General features: G+C 38.6%; 2 protein-coding genes across 3 annotated transcripts in view; one reads left to right on the forward strand and one right to left on the reverse strand.

The window, feature by feature from the left end:
- Positions 1-2,703: 2,703 nt before the first annotated feature.
- Positions 2,704-10,474, reverse strand: LOC149036107 (immunomodulatory peroxidase-like). 2 transcript variants are annotated; one of them, XM_089190063.1, is made up of 8 exons: positions 10,335-10,474; positions 7,602-8,079; positions 6,167-6,945; positions 5,500-5,678; positions 5,118-5,431; positions 4,428-4,681; positions 3,267-3,606; positions 2,704-3,172 (listed from the first exon to the last, which is right to left on the reverse strand). In XM_089190063.1, exons 2-8 carry the CDS (start codon positions 8,072-8,074, stop codon positions 3,115-3,117), a joined length of 2,397 nt encoding a protein of 798 aa, XP_089046189.1. In that variant the 5' UTR covers positions 8,075-8,079; positions 10,335-10,474; the 3' UTR covers positions 2,704-3,114. The 2 variants fall into 2 exon arrangements, with proteins under 2 accessions (XP_089046189.1, XP_089046190.1); XM_089190064.1 differs by lacking the exon at positions 10,335-10,474 and adding an exon at positions 9,390-9,538.
- Positions 8,425-18,050, forward strand: part of LOC149036108 (uncharacterized) — a 42,179-nt gene continuing 32,553 nt past the window's right edge. Inside the window, exon 1 of the mRNA XM_089190070.1 lies at positions 8,425-8,805. Coding sequence (XP_089046196.1) covers positions 8,579-8,805 — 227 coding nt within the window. The 5' untranslated portion in view covers positions 8,425-8,578. The remainder of the gene's footprint in view (positions 8,806-18,050) is intronic.

Below are 18,050 nucleotides of genomic sequence, written 5' to 3' on the forward strand. Positions count from 1 at the left end.
TGAATGAATCGGTAGGAATCTTTGTTCAAGCCAGTAACAGACGTCAGCCAGCCAGTTGACATAACATCATTCTTGGAAAGTACATCACGCAAAACCGATTTTGCATACACTCGTTCATAGCTGCTTGACGGATTGTTAGGTCATTCGTGGACAGGATTCTTCTATCTCTGTCTACAGGCACGGTCCGATGGCGCTTCGCCGAATCGTCAAACTTTTGTCATTTTTATACTTCCATCGACCGGTTTTTCTCAGACACATAAAATGGAAAGACACCGATATATATTGTATTTCTTCTATCGCATATCTTGGTGAAATAAGATAATATTTCGGAATGCTGGGGATCTCACCCACTGGGTTCGAGAAAAAGGAGAGCAAAAAAAGGATAAGTTCTAATTGCCTTTATTTCTCCTACAACCTTGGGAATATTTCTTTTGCGAAATGAGGCAATTCTAGACTAGCAAGGATTTGATTTGGATTTCAGCCATTTAATTCGAAAGAGAAAGAGAAGAACGTAGATAAATAAATGAGTTAGTAACAACTTTGTTTTTCCTGTAGATGCTGTAACTCTACCACAATTTTCTATGGTATTTTAAGGGAGTTAAAAGTTTCCCCAAGGCAATCACATCCTCCGCCATCATTAATTACTTGTTCAACCTCACTAATTGGCGCCCACGCTGGCCAGGAGCACAAAACACGAGCTGGTTGACTAACCAAAAAGTTTTGCATGAATCTATTTTTTCCCTCGGCTACTTGCGGCTTGTTTTATTAACCTCTTGCACGAAGGAATTTTTAACTCCTTGCGGCTGAAACTTATCATTGCTGATTAATTTCTGAACAAATCACTGCGTTCATAATACAATAACCATATTCTACAGAGCCCATTATAGTAATAATTGCCTTGAATATTGAATGATTATCCGTCCGCGATCGTAGAACCATTGAAGCAATGTTGTCTTTCCTTTGTAGAGGCTGAAAAAAACCTGGCTGCTCTTGGCAGTAGCGGACGTCAGTCAGGTGTTAACTTGGAATTAATCACGAAAACGTAATACGCGAAACAATTAAATACACCCATTATTAGCTGCTTTGAGGGTCGATCACAGCCTTTGTGGGGGTCCGTTAATCTTGGACATATTTATTGCTGTTTTGTTTTCCATAGCCATTGTATTCCTCATTTTACCCAGGCACATTCTGTATGGGGTTCTACAGCCTGCCACCGCTATCATAAATGTGTTACAGACTTTTCAAACTCACGCCTTTTAATATTTTGACTCAAATATGAATTCCATAGTTAATATTCTTGGAGCAAGTAAGATTTTCATACCCCTGTTCCAGGGCAAGGTGGCGCTTCACCGCCGTGTGAACGAATTGGCTGTGATTGCCAAACTTTTGTTTGTTTGTTTGTCTCTTTTGAAGCTAAATGGACATTTAATCTATACAATTTTATCTCTGGTCACCATCAAATGGCAAGGAAATTCACCTTGAGTAAATCAAAATGAGTTTTTAATAGTTGCGAGAGTTTCTTTGTTTGTTTTCAAGGTTGATAGAGCGTATCAACCTTGTCTCTTTTCTAACGTAAAATGTTAGTCAACTGAGTTAGTTTCAGACACGTTGGAATTTAATGAAGATGTAACTCACTGATTTCGAAGCAGAGAGAGAAGAAAAATAAGCAATGTATTATCGGCAATAAGTTTTTTCCTTTAAATGCCTGAGGGTAGGGCTATAGTTAATTTTAAACCCAACGACATTTTTAGAGTATTCTCAGCAGGGAGCTCGAGTTGAGAGTTCCTTAAGGCAATCGCATTCTCTGCAATCATCAAGTACTCCTCCTTAACGTACAACCGTGGCGCTCACGCTAGCCAAGAACACGAAACACGAACCGGTTGATTAACCAAAAGGTTGCACATGAGTCAAATTATTCACCAGTTTTACCGAAAGAGGAAATCGAAAATGGAGTGCAAAGTTCAGTTGGTCTTTAATGACAAGGGACGTGTTACTGATGCCTGACGTTGCCGTTTTATACGAAAAACCATTTGGAGATCCACGAACCAGTAATTTATGTCTGACTAGGGTTAACGCGCTCACCCACAGACCTTTTTATTTATTTTTTCGCTTTTTCAATCAATTGTATTTAACTGATGTTTGAAGGGGATCGAAGTGAAATTCAACTGTCTCGAGGTTGCACATGTGGCAAAGTGACTAAACGCTACAACAAGGTAAGGGTTAACTCTACAGTTGTATTCCCGAATACCCACTTAAGCCAGTGAGCAATATAATCATAAGCCTCTCTCTTCGTTAATTTCATCAAGTTTTCCAATGAACAGAAAATCGCTTTTCAACAACATGCTTCCGGCGATACCGTAGGAGGCGGATAGTTCAGTTCACACAGAGTGTTGACACTTAATTTTAAGAGTGACTAGCATCCAATTTCTCCGCACAATATCTTCCCATTCATTAGGGTCACGAGAATGAAGGAAATGATCGTCAGCTAAACGAGTTTTTAATTGTTAAAAATATTCTCCTTCTCAGCACCTTAGAAGATATACCAAGAACAGAATGGAGAATATGCGTACTGATGTTATTGTGTAATGGATTAAGCAACCAAGAAAGGTGGTTCATAAATCTTTTTGAAATTAGACTCCAGGGCTGATACTCAAAAAGTGATCCTCTTCGCATGTAAGTTGATAGTCAATAACGAGACATTGATTGATGCATCACTGAAGTTAACTTTACTGCACTAATGTCTGAGGCGAAATGTGGCTAGCATCCAAAATTGATGATCTGGATAGCCTTGTTAAAATTACACATGGAACCTCCTTACATAAAACTAAAAAACAACAACAAGAGCAAGATCAGCTTATATATTGCCTGTCAGATACACCAATGGCAACATCTCGCGGGCTACGAATAGCAATAATAAGGGTGCCATCCCCTGTAAGTTTGAAAACGGTAGAGCCAGTTACAAAGAAAGGTTACATTTCATAAACAAGCTATCTCGCTGAAAGTTCTCCTACTCCATTTAAGAATTTTAGTTGTTTAAACTATTTTCTAAAAAAAGGTACAAATCTTCGAGTCGGAGTCAAGAGGCTGATGAATTATTCCATGTTCGTGGAGGAATTACTCAGTCAATCCATCGTCACCTTCATCCTCAAGGTCTGGGGAGTCACCCCAGGCTCTGTCGGAAAACAAAACAGTCAAATAACAGTTAATCAAAATTGAGAGGAATTAAGGTGAAGTTGCTTTAACATCAATGATACTTGCAAACATACCTTATGGGCCACGGACATCTGAAATTTGGTGTAAACACATCCAGGTTCATTATGGGCAGCTTATTACAATCGACAAATGTCTTTGACTGTTGCAATACCCTCCTGGGGATAGAAGGTATGTTCTCAGCATTGTCGCAGATTATCTTGGCCAATGTAACCTTTCTTATTTCTTGCAGTTGGCATCGCGTAAAAGCTGTTTTATCAGTGTTCTTTATTCGGTTTGGCGCGTTTTCATGCCAGAAGCGGTCACCCTCTCGTAGGCGTTTGAACTGGTCAGCTAATAAACATTGAAAGGTTTTCCCTAGTGCTCCTCCCTCTGAATCTGCCGGCTCCAACATTCCTGTGAAGAATCATAACAAAAAAGGAAATTATTACCACAAACGCTATTTTAAACCTTCTTCCCCTGAGCGTAATTATTTCACTTGTGTAGGCTGAACGAAAGTGAAATACAGATGTTCCGTAGTGCCTAGCTTTTTTTTTCTTCGTTAATGAGGGGGTCCTGGAGTAGGCATGATAAAGCTAATCCTTCGTTATGATCGGCTTCACGAGTGGGTATGGTTCGGGAACATCCGCTTTGACCCCGCAAAAGGAGAAAAAGAGCTTGTACTTGGTTCAAATAAGTTAAAAGATTTTGCCGCATTGTGGTAACAAGCTAAGAAAGTCATGAACTCGTCTTCGGACAGTTGAAACAAAAGAAATCTTTGGAAAATTTACTGAAATTATTGGAAAAATTTCAAAGGAATAGATCCGTCCTCAACCAAGCTTGCAGTTAACTTTCAGTCAAGAAATTCAGTCTCGATTCACAAAAACGCAAGGAAAAGAACTTAGCTCAAATAGGCACATATCTCGACCTCCTACTCATTTGATTAAATTAAAAAGTTGTAAAGCAATATTCAATCAAACGTCGAAAACAATTCAAGATTGCTTTGGTTTTTCTTTACTTTGCTCTGTTATTGGTCCATAAAATCGAGTCACTATAAAACAAATCAACGAGGATCAAAAAGTTAAACCAAAGACGGATTGATAACTCGCGTTTCCCGCGCTTGAGGCAGTTTGCTTGCTTTTTCTTGCACTCCTCATTGGCTCCTTGTGATATGGTTTTACAACATTCAATCGAAATTTGCTGAATGGCAGCATTACGCTGAGCTGGCGCAGACATACCTCCCACAAAAAGATCGACGTCGTTGACTGATTGGTACTGGGACTTCAAATTATCTATATCTTTTTGGGTAATGCCGGCCTCTTTTAGATCTTCGAAGCTGTTTACTATAGGCGTAATTTTACAAAACTTGTTTCGATATGTGGTGTATGAAGGCACACCACGTTCGCGTCCTCTTTGGATGTTCAGGGATATGAGGTCGGACAAGTCACCGGGGCCTCGAAACAAGTTTTCTTGTATAGACTTGGAGAAGAGCCTGGGGAGAGAATCAGGCCAACCCAAGGATCAATCGTATGCAAATCAATATCGTGTATCGAGTAACTGATAATCCTACTCATAATTAATATTTATAAAAATAGGAATTTTCAAGAACCTTATTTATTACTTTTTGGCAGTTACGTTTCATTCTAAGTTACCTGATAGGAAATATTTTTCCAGCAAATATTCTAGCACGGAGTTTAAATTTCTCGAGGTAAAAAGTTTGAATCAGAAGTATTTGGGTAAAATGATATTTCGTTCGATGTTTTCGTGAAATGAACTGTTTGGTTTTCGCACAACCACCACTTTTCCTCTTTCGTCTAATAACTCCTCCCTTCCCCCTTCGGATGAAAAGGTATCGATTGGCTTGCTTCTTCCAGGCAAGAGATACGTACAAAACTGTTCTATCAAAAATTAATCTCCTACTTACTCACCCATCAATTTTGGCTGCTGGACTTTTAACCAAGCCTCTAAAAATGGAATCGACACCCCCGTTACACTTATCGTATAAGTAGGTTGGATTACCAAAGTCCTTTACCGGGATGGGCAAGAACTCTGACTTAGAATCATTGTTACATTTGTGTTCAAAGCCATTCTGACTTAAACGTAGAAACTCCTCTTGAACCAAACTGTGCCCAAATCGGTAAGCCGCCGCAGAGAAGGCTTGAGACATTTGAGCATTTAAATTAGGGTTGTAACCGTTGAAATACCGTGTTCCTTTCAGCAGAGCGAGATTGTTGTCTCTGATCTAAAAAATGAAGAAAAGAAGTCAGTTTGGAATTAGAAAAAAAAACAGAGATTAAAACAGTTACTTACCGTTTTGGGGCTAAGAAGCAGTGGCAGATCTTCTTTGTATGTAATGAATTGTAATTCCGCCCCAACGATTCTCCTAGTCTCCTGGTAAATCTGCTCCGCTTCCCACTCTGTGTTTTCATCAAAAAATGCTGCTATTCGGTTATGCTCCCGGACGAAGAGCGTATGCATTGACATGAGACCTGTTGTATCCAGGAAATATATAGCATTAGCAAGAAGATAAAAGAGCTATTTAATATAGGAGGAGATGGAAGGGCTTGCGACTGGAAGATGTCCGAAAAATGCCCACGCAGGGCACTCTCTTTATTGCTTGTCGAGTATGAGTTATTTCACGACCTGAAATGACCGAAAAGCACTTTCTCCTCGCGACATAAGGTATGGTTGACATTCAGAAGCAATAGTGTCGAGATCTTGGGACCAAAGGGGTTAAGCAGAGCTCGTGTGCAATTCCAACATTTCAGTCACGTTTTAATAGGGAAGTCTGTGTATAAGCCTTCACACCTTGAATCTTTGACAATGCGTGGTCTACATGTGTAGAAGTAACAATATTTTATAGTTTTATTGTAAATATTCGATATGAATACGTTAGACACGTCTTTGAAAAAGGTCGCTATACTACGGTCTTTTTGCCTTAATCAGAGAATCGAATGAAGGGATTTGGTGATCTCACCTTGATTCTCATTCGTGCGCTCGTCTCCGGCTACGAAACAAGGTCTGTTAGGATCTTTTGATACGCACGGTATCTCAGGATCTGTTTGTGCAGGTAAAAGATCCCCCAAGGGGCAGCCGTGACGAGCTGTCATAATTCTCATTGTCCCGTCGGGTGCTCGAAGGTGTTCAGCCTCCTCCTCGTCGGAGCCGTAAACGTTGGAGGCGTCGAGGAAAGCTGTTATCGTGTTGGTGTGCTCTCTTGGTCCTGGTGAACACTCTAGCTTAAATTCAAAGGGAGCATCTCGAATCAGCTCGAAGAATGTAACACCCCTGCTCTGGAAGACGTCATCATCGGCCGGAACTTCAACGTTGAAACACTCTGACTCATTAGAGGGAATGGTTTCACAGGTAACATGTTGTTCTCCTGCCAGCGTTAAGTCATGGTCCAGGAACTGACCCCAATTCATTGCTAAGTGAGTCAGCCTTGGAGAATTAGGGTTTTGGCGGTTTGCATTGCTGCCATGAACGAAACGACTCACGTTTCTCGCGTTGGGTAACTGGTCTTCATTTTCTGCCACGCGAGGTGCCGAGATCTCATCTGCATAATCAGCTGGTTGTACTCGTATGAATGGAGTACCAGCTGCTCCAAAAAGGGGTTGCTTCACGTTATTGCAAGTTCCATCAATTGTTCTAAAACGCGCTTTCTCCTCAGACTTATGTGGACATTTTATGTTCCCTAACGGTTCGTGTTCTAAACATTTAAGAACCTTTCTCCTGCATATCCTTCTTCTCCAGTACCTGAAGGAAAAAAGTAAACATAACTTGTTTATTAATAGAGTTCCGTTGAAAATTCAAATGCTATCACAAATTTGGAAATGCTATAAAGGAAAAAAGAAACGCGCCAGTAATTTTAAAGGACAATGAAAGTATCAGCAAGGTTGAGGTACCCTGGCTAGAATTGACTTTGGCAGCTTTGGCTCAACAAATTACGGTCTAAAGAAAGGGTAGGCGTAAGTTCTAGAGTAAAATATGTTTTGGAGAGAAAAAGTTCAGATTTTCGTTCAAAGAAAAATTGAGGAATTAAGGTTAATCCAATCCTTCGCGGGTGTCTTAAAGAGCTGAAACAAAAGAAAAAATTCGCGCGCGCGCTTCTTTTTAAGAAACCACCCCAAACTTTATATCATTGAAAAGGTTTTAGCAATAGTAATTGTACTGAGTGGAGTCTAATTCGGTTCGAGTTCGGTTGAGCTGTTTGGTGCAGCAAGGTCGCTAAGGAGTTCCTGCTTAATGGAGATCATGACACCTTGAAAGATCATCAACTTTTTTACTGAAATACATTTTTCTAAATAACTTGCGCGCATTTTAAGGTTTTAAATTTGATATTTTTGAAAATGTAAGTTTAAGTAACTGAGCTCTGAACGTCATTTTTGTGTCCTGCTTTTGGAAACACTTACTTTCTTGTATTCAAAGGTATGTTTAAAAGGTCCAAAACCTTCGTCGTCTCACAAATGTCTTGTATGGCATGCTTGGCACAAGCTTCGTTGCGTAATGCCCTCACCGCTATCGAGTTGTCCACCTTTGATCTTTTACCATGTTGTAGTATCTGAAAGCTTCTTCTCAGACTTCGTCTAACTTGAACCTGTCTCCAAAATATCATGCTATCAGGTTTTTCCTTTTTGGCTTCAGCCATGGACTTTTTCGCCACGTCTTTGAATTCATCTCTGATGTCTTTGCAGACGTTGGCCGACACGCTGTCTTGCAACTGTTCCATCTCCAGATCATTCAGCTCGGCAAGGTCATCCGCCACGTCTGCTGTGGTATAGGTGTCTCCTTCTAACCGGTCTGGGTCGTTCAAAACAGAAGAGGATCCCTGCTCAAATCTCAGAACCAAGATAAGCAGCAAAGCACTGAGAAAATATCCTGCCATGTTTTCTAATGAAGAGAAAAATAAAGTAACTTGGAGTCGTCAACATAAAGGTCAATCAATTCATTATTAACATGAATTGACATTACTGCTTTTAAAATTAAACTTGAAATCTTTATAAACAACATTAACCTCATTTTTGAAAAATAAAAGCTTCTAAAACTTGCCGTGATTCTTTTTAAGGGCAAGACTAGATTGTTTCTTTGGTGGTTTCTGCGTCACAGCAACATAAAACTTGATTTGAACTTATTCCTTGAAATCGAGGTGGATACTTTCCTAATGAAAACCACTAAAACTCGATCAAGGCCACCGGCGCATAAAAACTTCATTTTGGACATGCGCATTAAGACATGAAAGTCTGAAATTAGAGCAACCCTTTGCAAGTTTTTCTCTCAAAGCTAACTCATACGCTAATTTAATACTAATTCGCAAAAATTGTCTTGGAAAATCTACGCAAGAATACGTTTGGACAACTCATGTAGGGTGTTTCAAGGAATTATTGATGAAATGTTTGATCAACAAATACTGAAGACATCTTCGCATCCGACGTCTGACCTAGGCGTTGCGGATTCAAACCCTTCGTCAGATTTATGGCATGTGATAGCGAAAGTATGGAGAGTTTTAATATTCTCTGACAACAAACCATTAATGGCGATATTTCCCAACTCATTCTATCGTGAAAGGATGGTGATGGGCTACTACATAGTTGTTAACGGCCGCTCTCTGCGATTGAGGTAAGGTTTGCTTTGTTGATGAATCCTTTCGTGAAGCTAACAAGATTATTGTTGAAAATTAATCACCGCAAAGTGAGGGGTCAAAGTCTTCACTCTCTGGTAACTGAGAGATTAAGAAATAAATTTTTCATCCCAATGAATTGTAGTGTAAACTTTTCAAACGTTTGAACAGTTCAAAATTGAGCGTCAAAATATATTTGCAAGAGAGAGCTGTCCGCTGTTTGCCGGTACTGGCTTTCGCAAATCATCCCAAAGAAGTTTCATTTAAAATACTAATGTCAGTTATGTCTGCTTTAGAAAGCAGTCTCGTATAATCCCAATCACCTTTTAATATGTATACAGTTCTTTGTTGCATATTTGCATGTCTTGTGAACTCTGCCTTAAATTTCTCATTTCTATCTGTACGGTTGCATGTTTAAGATTAGAGAGTGCACGGAAAGTACTTTAAAACGCAGATGTAAAATATTGTACGAGCACGAGTTTGGTTCACAATTTTAAAAGCATAGAATGGTTTCTACTTTTCATATAATTATCATGCATGGCCTAATGACCCTTGCTTAGTTAAACCGTTCATGTTCACTTACAAGATAACTTTGGCAATCCGAAGTCCATAAGAATGTTTACTAAAAAAAACTTATTCCTTGGGCATAACTAATTTCGTCATACTATTATGCTACGGAGATGTATAGCAAATGAAATGTAGTGCTAGGGTGTCCTCCAACAAGGAAATCACTGGTTCTAAACCACAATTGACGTCAGTAATTTGATTTGAACAATAGCTGTGAGCAATTGGGCCATGAGGTTCCGCCAAGTGTATGTTATTTAATTTTGGCGAATGCCTGAACTTTTTCTGAGCTGCAATATCGCATTATCGCGTCTCTTCTGCAGAGTGAAATAAAACCAGAGAACAAACAAACAAACAAACGAAGATGGATATTACATTTAGCTCAGCATGTTTTTAAAGTCATTTCTTTTTCATACTCGTGTGTAGAGCCTAGTGTCGGTGCTCTGATAGTTCATCGGCGCGGACCTTTTTTAATTCACTTTACAACAGGCTGTCAATCAGACAAAAGACCCTTTAAGTCGTTAAGAAAAATGAGAATAAAAAGTTAGCACCGTGGTACCATTGTTGCATGATGGATCGAAGATAGCCAATTTAATCATATTTGTGTAAAATTAGTCTTGGAATTTTTTGCTGTGTTTGTATTTTCTGTTCCTGATTTGAATGCTGCAATCACCACCAATATCCCTTAGAGGGATAATTAATCCAGTGATTACGAGCAAGTCTTTTATTTGAAAACAGGCGATTCTTTTCGGATGGAAAGCAACAAAATATGGCTTAATCTGATATCTTTTGGAACCCTTTCCGAAACCCTTCGAGATTTTTTTTTGATCTATTCGGACGCGAGAATGATGCTTATATGCTTATAAAGCGCTTACAGACCTAGATGATGATTTGAAAGACCTTCACGAAATATTGATGTTAGTCTTGGTATTGATAACTAACTTAGCATAAAGTTCATTCTTACCTTCAAGTCAGTTGATTCTTTGCGTTGGAACGAACAAATAGCTCTAACTTTTCTGACTTAAAACTTCTTAATTTATAACCCCAAACAGGAACTCTTTCAGCTTATTGTGTCTTTTGTTGTGGTCAGTTTTGAATGCCATTGAAATAATTGTTTGCCCCAGACAATGGTTTTTTATCGATCGATTCATCACACAGGGAAAATACTTGATTTGTCTGTAATTTTAGAAAAGGCGGCTCGTCAAAAAGGTTGCAGTTGAAATGATAACATTTGGCTTAATTTTATTTGCATTACCTTGCAGTTTTCGCATTCAAGATTACTTTAGAAGTCTGAGGTCCCAAAAGATGTTGACTTATATTTATTCTTGGTTTATACATTAATTAACTGTAGCTTTGATTTGATAGTTGTTTGAGTTTTGTACGTTTGTGTCCTCCGACAAAGAATTATTATGCCATTATTACTATTAACTAAAGGTCTCTACCAAATTCCGCATTCATTGGTTAAAAAAAAACACAACGGTATTGTTAGTAATGAATACTCGGCCCTCAAGAGAAGGTAGAAGTTGAAGAAATATAACCTGAGCAATATTGACAAATGCTGCCGAGATCAGGTTTTTGTGAGAGGCACTTCAAGTCTGCAAACCCTTTTTTCTGTATTGTACCCGCTAGTTTGGATATTTATCAAACAAGCTCTAACGACTACTTAACTAATTGTTTGAGCTTAGTGCATGGATGTCTTCCAACAAGGAACTCGTTAACTGTTAAGGGTCAATATTATTTTTCGCGTTTACGAGATCAATAAGCAGCTCTCAAGAGAATGTAAAATAAGGTCGAAGAATAATAACCAGAGAAATTACTGGTCAGTAAGGTAAAGAATTATGAAAGACAATATTTGAATTTGGTGTGATGTTTTTCATTGCCTATAATGTCGCGGATGATTTATTCTTTCGATACTAATGCGTAAACAAGTGTTAAACAAGCTATTACGTCAGATGCTGACCTGCCCAATTTACCCTCATTGCCTTGCAGTTTTCGCATTCAAGATTACTTGAGGGATCTAAATTAAAGTCCCAAAAGATGTTGACTTAAATTTATTTTTGGGTCATACATCTATGATGTAGCTTTGATTTAATTAGTTTTTTGAGTTTAGTGCCTGCAGGTCCTTCAACAAGGAATTTTTCAGTTTTAATTTTTTTCATTGTCTTTATTACCATTACCTAAACGTCTCTACTAAATTCCGCATTCAAGGGTTAAAAATAAACACAACAGTGTTGTCAGTAATCAATACTCGGCTCTGAAGAGGAATTCGAAGAATTATAAACCGAGAAATATTAACAAATGCTGCCGAGATAAGGTTTTTGTGAGAGGCACTTCAAGTCTGCAATTTTTTTTTCCTTTATTGTACCTGGTATTAGTTATTTATCGAACAAACTCTAACGACTAATTAAGTTGTTTGAGGTTATTACATGAATGTATTTTAACAAGGAACTAGTTAATTATGTTCAGGTCAATATTATTTTCCGTGTTTACGAGATCAAAAAATAAAACGCGGAAAAAATCAGCAAGATATCAATAGGTGGCTCTCAAGAGAATGTAAAACAAGGTCAAAGAATTATTAATGGTAACCAGAGAAATTACTGGCAAATGAGGTGAAATAAAGGGTTTTACAAAGAGGCTGTTTTTGTCTGAAAACCCTTTTGTTCCTTTTACTTCTTCCGTTATCGTCAAACAAACCAGTGGTTATTTTACAAAATCTATCATAGAATTGTCGTGCGCTTTTTGGCCAGTTTAACTCATTGACTTCATTTTGTTTTTTAAGTCATAGTAAACCTCATTTGACGTATATGCGTATAAATTTGGTTTGAACATTAGCTGTGGGTGAGTATTCCTTAGGTGTCTTAACTTCTGTAGGCGACTGTCTTGAGCTGTGACTGAACCGCAATATGTAAAAATGAAATGGGTTTGTTCTGAACTGCGAAATAAAGCAAAGAAGAATATAAACTACAGACGCAGGGTTTGATCCCAAAAATGTTATCTTTAGGTCAGTATAAATTCAAAGCCAGTTTACTTTTTAAACTCGTGAATGAAGCCGAGTGTCAACGCTCTCGTATATCATCGGAAATGACCCTTCACTGAGCGGGCAGTAATTTATTCATTTCATGATTAACAATTGGTTCATACGTTAGCGTGCTTTCATTGAGATGTGAAGCGCTTGGGAAGTTTGAAGAGCACGAAAGAAGCGTAAGAGTTGCTCGAGGCGTAGGCGTTATATGAAGCACACTCGCGCAATCGAATTTGATTACACAAATTTACTAGCTATGTTATAACAGGCTTTACACAAGTTAAAAAAACCTTTTTAGTCACTATGAAGAGCAGGAATAATAAGTTAGCATTGTGGTACCATTGTGAAGACAGCTAATATAATCTTGTTGGTTAAAACCCAGTGGTTCACGCATTTGTTGTTTTGTTCGCTTGTACAGTTCAATCAAGGTTCATCTGAACGCTGCAATCATCACCAATATCCTTAAAAGGGAAAATTTATCCCGGGATTACGATTAGGCTTTTATGTAAAAGACAACTGATTATTTACGAAAGGAATTGGAATAAAGTATAGTTTAATCTCATCTAGTAAAGAACCCGTTCCGAAACTTTTCGAAAAATTGTTCTGGTCTCTTTTGACGCGTAAAGGACGATGCTTACAGACGTAGAAGGTTTACAAACTCTTAGACGCTTACGGACTTAAAGGTTGACAAAAATATGAATTTTCATTTAATATTGGAATTGATAACTATCACACAAAGTACATTCTTACATGCTAGACAACTTGATTCTTCGCAATGGAACAACCAGACAGCTCTAACTTAACTGGTTTAGAACTTCTTATTTCTTACCCCGGACAGCTTTCGTTGGACAGCTTTCTGAAATTGGTTAAAAGTACTCTTTCTTTCTTGATTGATATTGCTCAAGTCCAGACCAGACCATTAAAAACTTCGCTTGACTTCTACTAATAAGATGTTTGGCTGCAGAAAAATATAAAAACTTCTTGCACTTATTGATTTTCTTCGCCGAGGTGACTTCGAACTTTTAGCGATATTGCAAGCGTGACAGCCGATTATCATTGAGCAAACTCAGACCGTTTTATGCGAGTAGCTCAATAAATCTTAGATTTTAACCATTTTAAGTAGAAAATATAGTAGAAAATATAGTACACAGAGCTTTAAGACCACACCGATTAATACCTTAAACATTTCAAAAGGCCAAAATTTGACAAATTTTATTATCTCGTGACGAAAGACGTCAACAACAACGTATCGAATATCATAATTTGATTAGCGCTCGCAAACCCCTTTTTGAAAATTTGGCTTCTGTTATTTCATATTTGAGTTCTGATGGCTTACGCTATTCAAACCTGTATGAACATTTCAAAACCAAACTACAGGATTCTATTTAGTGTAACCGGCGATAACAGCACACACTGAAATACACCGTGACCACTGTCACATAATTCAATTGTGTAATTATCCTCACTTGCTTCTCCCTTCTTAATAAAGCAGCGATAACATCGCCTTTTGGATCCGAATTCTGGTCGGCAGGAATAAGAGAAATTTTGTCTGCACACCTGTCTTTATGAAAGTTTCTATTCAGAACTCCAGGGAGTTCTTGTGGAGAAGGACCCCGTAATTTTTGAGGAAATAAATTATTACGTTACGTGTGACCTCATTTTTTTAACAATTAGCTATATCTATACTGTAAAGTGCGTAATTGTATAAGCTGTAATTCATATGTCTCCTTCGGTACTGGTTTGCTTGGGATTAATAACACTAAATTCTTGAAGCGGTATTCGCCAAAAGAAGTCCTGTTTTCAGTCGCGTTCCTCAGAAACTTCGTTCGGAGACTCACGAGGAGTTTCCGGTTTGTTTAACTTGCCTTATAGTACTGACTCAATAAAGAGTCATCTCTGCTTAATCCATTTGTCAAAAGAGAGTTTCACAGAAGGAGAGCTTATCTTTGCAAGGGCTGGCCTGTTCGATGTAGAAGACTCAGTTATGGCAAAATGTGGGTCTGCGCAAAGCATAGGCACACTTATGGGAAGTTGTGAGATGCTGAAGAGTGTTCTTGAAGAAGTAAAAGGCGCTATTTCTGAGTACACAATGCAATTGGGTAGGTTTCAAGCGGAAGACTATCTGTATGGAGCAAAAAATGCTGCCGCTAAGATCTTTGAATGGAGAGGGCATATCCTGAGAGCAAATTGTCGATACTTTGGAGGGAGATGAAGCATTTATAATAGTTGACTGGAAAGTGAAGTTCATAGCGATGAAGTTTCGGGAAAAGCAAGCAGAATGGTTTCCCAAGAGGGAAATCAATTGGCATGTGAGTAGCGTTGTTGTAAGACTGGAGGAAAGCCTGGAAGTAACCTGATACGTACACTTTCTTAACAGCTGTACAAAAAGACTGGTTTTCAGTGCTGTCAGTCCTAGAAAATCTCTTTGTCACCATAAAGTTACGAAATTCAGGAATAAAAAAGGCCTTTCTAAGATCGGATGAAGCAGGTTGCTATCACAACAGTAAGCTGGTATCATCTCTACGAGGGCTCGGACATCAAGATTACCACTTTCAGCAACTTACACAAGAGGGCCTGCGCGTTTGGAGAGCGTTTAATGTTGGGCCTGGAAAGTTTATTCGGTAAAATTAAAATTGCAATTTTTCCACAGAAAAAATGACGGATCTGGTGGAGGAGACTCCATTTTCCCCACTACTGCTCGACGAACTGCATCAGCAGGAGAAAGCAATGATGGCAACGACGTTCCTATCAATGCCCTGAACCTGGTTGCGATGAAGATTTTAAGACCCAGGCCGACCTTGACTTCCATATGAACTAGTTAGTTCATCATGTAAGTCCTGTGCCTGCGAGCATGACTTAAAGTCTTTATGACAAAGTGAAGAGGTAGTGGGTTCATTACTTTCAGCCATTGTCATTAGAGGGTGAAAGTTCGACTGAACTGGTTGCAGTGGCCACAGAACCCTTGACAAGTACATCAAAGCTTCCCATGGGATGGGCTCTTCATAAGAGAGGTGCAAGTGAACGGCTTTCGCAAAACTTCAGGCAGTACTTGAAACAGAAATTTAATATCGGATGAGACACTGGCAGAAACCAAACCCAGAGAAAGAAGCAAAGGATATGCGAACTGCTTGCACAATAGATGGAGAGAGAATGTTCGATAGAACAGAGTGCTAATCCAACATACAGATTCAGGGTTTCTTCTCGAGATTGTGCCTTAAACAGCGATCGAAAATACAACAAGAATCGGATGATGCCACCGACGCAGACGACCGCTTGATAGAAGCATCCGTGTCTGATGTAGACGAAGGGTGTTTGAGAGAGGCGAGGAACACAGTAATGGATGAGATAGATTGAAACATCCAATCATGTTTGATATCTATGATGTGTGCTCGTTGGCAAGGGAAGCAAGGTTGTCTAGTCTCAAAGTCAAGATGCCAAGAGACATATGCGAACATTTTGAGCTCGCATTCGAAATGCAAGATACAAATACAGCACCTCTTGCAAGAATGGAGGAAATGATTTCGGAGTGCAGTTGTTATGCAATCTAGTTATAACGCCCACCCGTTATGCGAATGCGATATCTTTTTTTACAAGAACTCTTCAAACTTATGAACAGAGACTGTTATGCAGACAGATGTGACGACCAAATATCGCCGCTTACACTAAATAGAATCCTGTAGTTTAATTTTGAAATGTTCATACAGGTTTGAATAGCGTAAGCCATCAGAACTCAAATATGAAATAACAGAAGCCAAATTTGTAAAAAAGAGTTTGCGAGCGCTAATCAAATTATGATATTCGATACGTTGTTGTTGACGTCTTTCGTCACGAGATAATAAAATTTGTCAAATTTTGGCCTTTTAAAATGCTTAAAGTATTAATCGGTGTGGTTTTAAAGCTCTGTCCTACTATATTTTCTACTTAAAATGGTTAAAATCTAAGATCTATTGAGCTACTCATATAAAACGGTCGGAGTTTGCTCAATGAACTAATTTGCATAATCGGCTGTCACGCTTGCAATATCGCTAAAAGTTCGAAGTCACCTCGGCGAAGAAAATCAGTAAGTGCAAGATATTTTTATATTTTTCTGCAGCCAAACATCTTATTAGCAGAAATAAAGCGGAGTTTTTAATGGTCTGGTCTGGACTTGAGCAATATCAATCGAGAAAGAAAGAGTACTTTTAACCAATTTCAGAAAGCTGTCCAACGAGTGTTTTTAAATAAATTATGACGAGCCTCTAAATAAACGAATATCAAAATTGAAATGCATTTTATACACCTTATATATCACACACTTTAAGAATACAAAATATTTTTTGTTGCATGCGGTGTGATACGAGGACAGGGCTATTCAACTTTTGAAATTTTCGATGTCGCAAGAGGTCAAAAAAGGGCCTTTTGCAGCTTTGAATTTGAGAGCTCTAAAAATTTTATTTTGAGGTATTTCCAGAAACTAATGTGGTTTTATTTACTTGTTACCAAAAATAGTTTATTGGACAAAGTTTGAGGGAAAACTTTTTTCCGATGCGAAATGCCCTGGACCGCTCTTACAGAGATCGCCTCTTAAAAGTCTTAAACACGGGAAACATAATGATACTCGGAAACATAATGTAATCGGATCCTTGTGTTTGCGCAAAGATTTTCGGGATCGCCACGTTGCAAACATCGCAAGTTGCCAGAAGGAAATGTAGAGCGAAAGGTTGTTTCGACGTCCAAAAGAACGAGTTTGGAGAGAGATCAACGCTTTTTCGCCGCACCGATTGGTTTTTGAGCAGCCACTTTTCTTCTCGAACTCTTTGGAGGATATTGTCAGGAAAAGCAAGAACACGGGAACTCCGGCAGAAACTGAAACCACATTCTTTGTTTCGTTGATTTTCCCCCTTTTTTCCCAGCTTACCACAAAGCAAAGCTGTTTTCCTTTTACCTTTTCTGCTATCACCAAACTCACGAAAAAGCTTTACCATGGCCATCTATGTAATGACAAGAAGGCTTTCTTAACTTTTTATCAGTGTATAGCTATCAGTAAATTTTCTGTTTCAATTTCTACCAGTGCAGTACGCATTCTCTGGGACAGTCAATTATACTGAATCTGACGAAGCTCTCAAAATAATTTGGCAACTCTCATAAGTAATGGCAGCTGCGTTTGTTTTTCATATCATAACCGCGGAAATTGTTATAGGGGTGTTGTACAAACAACCAGGGACTTCCCCTAAAGGAGACAGAGATCACGAGATAGCAATAACAGCAACACGTAAAACACTACTCGTTCTTAAAGATGTCAACCCAAATTTAGTTTGAAAGATTGCCTTATGAAATCTTTGACGCGCTTAAAGTTCCATAAAAAGTATCAGAATGTCCCCCCAAGCTAATACCAAATTGATATGAGAAAGAAACGATAGGTCTCTTGAGAAATTTCTGACCGTGGATACTTTAAATTATCAGCCAGCAGTGATCTGAGGGGTGTTCAGTTCATTTGATACTTTATCTTTGTCTTGCGTGGGTAGGAAGCTGGTTGTTTGGGGAAACGTAAACATCAAATTCACGCGTTCATGAGATGACAAAAGAAAGAGATACAGTGTAACGCTTCATCGAATCGTCTGAATGATCGATTTTTATAAATAAAGTGGTAATGATGGTGTTTAAAAATTCTCAGAGTTT

The sequence above is a fragment of the Pocillopora damicornis genome, chromosome 12, assembly GCF_964200805.1.
Source record: "Pocillopora damicornis chromosome 12, jaPocDami1.2, whole genome shotgun sequence".
Classification (NCBI taxonomy): Eukaryota; Metazoa; Cnidaria; class Anthozoa; order Scleractinia; family Pocilloporidae; genus Pocillopora; species Pocillopora damicornis.

What these genes read in the sequence shown, in the direction of transcription:
- LOC149036107 (XM_089190063.1), bottom strand. Translation starts at nt 8,074, where the DNA reads ATGGCAGGATATTTTCTCAGTGCTTTGCTGCTTATCTTGGTTCTGAGA. An exon ending in TGCTTCTTAGCCCCAAAACG is followed by an intron (nt 5,432 to 5,499) that starts GTAAGTAACTGT and finishes TTCATTTTTTAG; the next exon opens with ATCAGAGACAACAATCTCGC. An exon ending in CCAGCAGCCAAAATTGATGG is followed by an intron (nt 4,682 to 5,117) that starts GTGAGTAAGTAG and finishes TTCTCTCCCCAG; the next exon opens with GCTCTTCTCCAAGTCTATAC.